Source organism: Papaver somniferum, chromosome 11 (assembly GCF_003573695.1).
Source record: "Papaver somniferum cultivar HN1 chromosome 11, ASM357369v1, whole genome shotgun sequence".
Classification (NCBI taxonomy): domain Eukaryota; kingdom Viridiplantae; phylum Streptophyta; class Magnoliopsida; order Ranunculales; family Papaveraceae; genus Papaver; species Papaver somniferum.
The window spans coordinates 45,079,599-45,083,460 of record NC_039368.1 but is presented as its reverse complement, the minus strand read 5'-3'; the positions used below and the strand labels follow the sequence as shown (position 1 = coordinate 45,083,460).

The following is a 3,862-nucleotide window of genomic DNA, read 5'->3' as shown; positions in this document are numbered from 1 at the left end:
AATATGTACTTGGTCAAAGAAAAATCTTACCAACACATATTTCGAGAAATATGTAAGCGAGATATACTCAGCTCGTAATCTCAAATGTGTATTGAGAAAACTATATCTTAACACGACTTATGTCTCAATATAGGAGATAGTATAAATAGACTTTCCAAGTGATAGATGAGTTCGAGTCTCCACATACTTTTGTCTAAGAAGTTCCACAAGCTCCCCTTAGTATTTATTTTTTTTCAAGAGATGAAAGTCGAGAGATCTAAGCTCAACTACACTATCTATGTCCTAGTCCGAGACATCTATAAATAGGCTAGAAATCAAGACTTATAGTTTTGATCACTAACATTGACAAACATTCTTGAGATATCAACGCATGTGAGTTCGACCGATCAATGCTCTAACAATCTCCCCCTTTGTCAATTTTAGTGACAAAACTATCAATACATATGGATTACAAAAAAAAAGATAAAAAAAAATGTAGCTTATCATCCACATGCTTGATCTCCTTGGTATCTTCAACGCGACTCGAAATCTTCGTCACTTCCAAGTACTCCATGATCCTAAAGGTTGTAAGTTCATCATCACAATTGTTGAAGATTCTTAGCTATAACAATGAGAAAACATAATGCTCTCAACCATTGTTATACAGTGTCATAGTATTATTACACAACATCAAAGTTCAATTGTATCACAACTTTGACAACAATACTATGGTGATATGTATCACTCCCCCTTAGTCAATACATATCTCAACATGAAAACCACTCCCCCTTACATAACGATCCGTAAACCATATGTATTTGTAGTGTGAACTACAAATTAATTCTCCCCCTTTTTGTCAAAAAAATTGACAAAGGTACGAAAATTAGTGGGATCCTAATGAAATTTCCACGGAGATACTTCATGACCAAAAGGTGTATTAACATACCAACAAATTTAGATGCAATCATAAATCCGAAGCTAACTGCATTCATCAAGGAGTTAATAAAGATACAAGATAAACCCTAAAAATTCCACAACCGCACTCCCCACAAAGATTTGGAAATTAAGCACAAGTTCAATTGAACTCTCCCATAAAATGTCATCCCCGAAGGAACAACAAAGGCGACTTACTTTCACAAGAAAAGAAGGATTTCTTTTGGACAAACAAATCACATGAAAAACGTGAATTTGAATCCAAAAAAATATTCAATTTAAATAACCATAAGAGAACCCATGGTTAGTTCAATCGAAAAATACTACCAAATTAATCACAAGAAATCCCGTGATTAATTTCATTGAAATACACAATCAAATTAATCACAAAGTGATCAATTCAATTGGTTATGCTCGACATAAGAGAACTTACGGAGCAACAACTAAAATAACCAAAAGAGAATGACTAATTTAGTTGGTTATGCTCGACATAGGGAACTTTACGGAGAAACAACTAAGTTAATCATAAGAGAATGATCAACTCGGTCGGTTGCGCTCAACGTAAGAAACCTTATGGAACAATCACAGTATATGCACAAAAATGTGGATCGGAGATCGACCAAATACTGAATAAACAAGGATTCATTCTATTTTCCATCACTATTTGCACAATGACATATAATAGACTTAATCCTTGTAAACAAAAGTTTTATCCTTTCTTCCATCAAAACAATGACATAAAAGGCTTTAACTTTTGTAATGTCAAAAGTTCATTCTATCTTCTATCAATATATTCATACTGACATAATAGAGATAACTTTTGAACAAGTATGGAACATTGACAGGTTCACGGACGTAAACAACATATCCCATAACAATTTGCAATATATAAAATCATAAAGATTAAAATTGCAAAAATCATCTTCCAAAAACTTAGAATTTAAATAAGGGATATTTTGACTTTGGGTCACATAAAAGTGATCTGAGTTGCGTTTGGGTCACCACAAAATTTTAATTAAAGTTTGGGTCATAGGACCGTCTTGACCGTTAGAAACTCAGTTATATCCTTAAATGACTAAAACGACCTTAACAGTCTTCTAATTTTATTAACCAAACCCAAACGGATTTTCATCTTCACTGTCCGGTCATTAACAATCCCGATTGTTTAAAATAACAACAACCATTTTATCAACCGATAATAAATTAATTTTAATTGAATTGGCATATTTCTGCTCCTCAAATCCCCTTCTCAATTTTAATTGAATGGGCATATTTTATCGGCCGATAATAAATGAATTTTATCAACAGCTAGAGATTCTTACTGTTGCAACTCAAGATCCAAATTTATGGGGGAACTTTAAGACTGCAAATCAGGTTGGTTCTCCTCAAATCCCCTTCTCAATTAAGTTTTATATCCTCTCACCCGTACCATAAAACTATTTTTCAAATTAGCATTACTAAGTTTATCCACTTTATCTCCATCCATGTTGTCTCGGTTCATCCTCGTGAGCAAAGTGATTTGCATAACTTAATTGGTTGTCTTAAGTGTGTTGTATTCATTAGGTACTTCTCTACCATCACCATCAGAAAAGAAGTTGGAGTTAATGCAATTGAGAAGAGATGCAATTACTTAGCTTCAGGTTGTCATTTTGCCTGATTTTTTTTTCTTCCTTCTCCATGATTGATGTATATGAATTTGAGAAGGGAAATGTGAGATTGCTAAAGCCAGTTTTTGCTAGAGAAGGAAGTACAATGGGTTTACCTCATCTCTGGATCATCAGTTTTTCGCGCGTAACGTGCTTGTGGAAAGGCCTGAACGGAATAAGGTGAGATTTGGGTGTTCTCTTCACCACCGTCGTTGATGTGTTTTAATGGATTAATTCAGATCGTTAGATGCATTTCAGGAGACATTTTGCTACACGTGCGAGTCACATGCAGTCGGTCACTGATGGTGTTAAATAAATATATATTAATTTAAAAAAAATATATTTTGATAACAGTCAAGACGGTCAACGATGGTCTGTGACCCAAACTCTAATTAAAATTTTGTGGTGACCCAAACGCAACTCTGGTCACTTTTATGTAACCCAAAGTCAAAATATCCCTTCAAATAAATAAATCTAAAAACATTGAAGATGAAATGGAAATATCTATGTGCAATCACAATAATTGCTATTCCAAACTCTAGTAATCCTTCTCAAAAAAAAGAATAAAGTCTCATAAGAAGTTTCCTAGGCATCAAGACAAACTCGTAATGCACACATGAGATGATTTGTCCTTAGAGGATAGAATCAATCTTTTTCGCCCGGATTTATGCCAAGAATAGCTACCAAAGGAGTATAAAAAGATTTTCTTAACAAAGAAGAACATACAAAGTCATTAACGACCATGCACTATAGTTCACATAAGATGATTGTGAACATTCAAGAATCCCACAATAATACGTACTACTGCCCATTCTTGAAATTCCTTCTTTTTAATTCACCAACAACATTCTTGTAAAAGATTCAAATGAGCTTAGAAGAGTAGTACTCCATGAATCCAAGTGCCCAAGTCCAAGATAAGTGGAACAAGTGCGACGAATCAGAGCAAAACACTCAAAAACAAGAGACATGACAAATACCAACCTTAGCGCATCCAAATTCGAGAATTCTCATCTCTAATTTGAAGAGAATTCAAATAGGAAGAGAATTCAAAAAGGATTAGGTCATTCCGAGTTCAGACGAAAAAAATACGGCCAAAACAGGTTTACCGAATATCGACGTCTACAGGCAAGTATGCATACGGGTATGCAAACGGATTTTCAGTATGCAAACTGGTGTGCAAACGAATTTCCCTGGATTTTATTACAAAAACTCATTTGTAAACTAGTATGCAAACTGGCATGTATACCTAAAGTGTATCATGAAGGCCAAAACATCCCGAACAACTATTTTCAAACCGGAACATT

General features: G+C 34.3%; 1 protein-coding gene across 4 annotated transcripts; it reads left to right on the top strand.

Annotated features, from left to right (window-relative positions):
• The first annotated feature begins 2,091 nt into the window (after positions 1-2,091).
• LOC113320843 lies at positions 2,092-2,936 on the top strand. 4 transcript variants are annotated; one of them, XM_026568737.1, is made up of 4 exons: positions 2,092-2,286; positions 2,459-2,552; positions 2,657-2,738; positions 2,817-2,935. In XM_026568737.1, exons 1-4 carry the CDS (start codon positions 2,176-2,178, stop codon positions 2,872-2,874), a joined length of 345 nt encoding a protein of 114 aa, XP_026424522.1. In that variant the 5' UTR covers positions 2,092-2,175; the 3' UTR covers positions 2,875-2,935. The 4 variants fall into 4 exon arrangements, 2 of the variants coding, with proteins under 2 accessions (XP_026424522.1, XP_026424523.1); XR_003346315.1 differs by having other exon boundaries at positions 2,476-2,552; positions 2,657-2,936; XM_026568738.1 differs by lacking the exon at positions 2,459-2,552 and having other exon boundaries at positions 2,617-2,738.
• Positions 2,937-3,862: the final 926 nt, after the last annotated feature.

Excerpts from the sequence above, each read along its gene's own strand:
- LOC113320843 (XM_026568737.1), top strand. The coding sequence starts at position 2,176 with ATGGGCATATTTTATCGGCCGATAATAAATGAATTTTATCAACAGCTA. Across the intron at positions 2,287-2,458 it reads ACTTTAAGACTGCAAATCAG|TGTGTTGTATTCATTAGGTA; the intron begins GTTGGTTCTCCT and ends GGTTGTCTTAAG. Across the intron at positions 2,739-2,816 it reads AAAGGCCTGAACGGAATAAG|GAGACATTTTGCTACACGTG; the intron begins GTGAGATTTGGG and ends GATGCATTTCAG.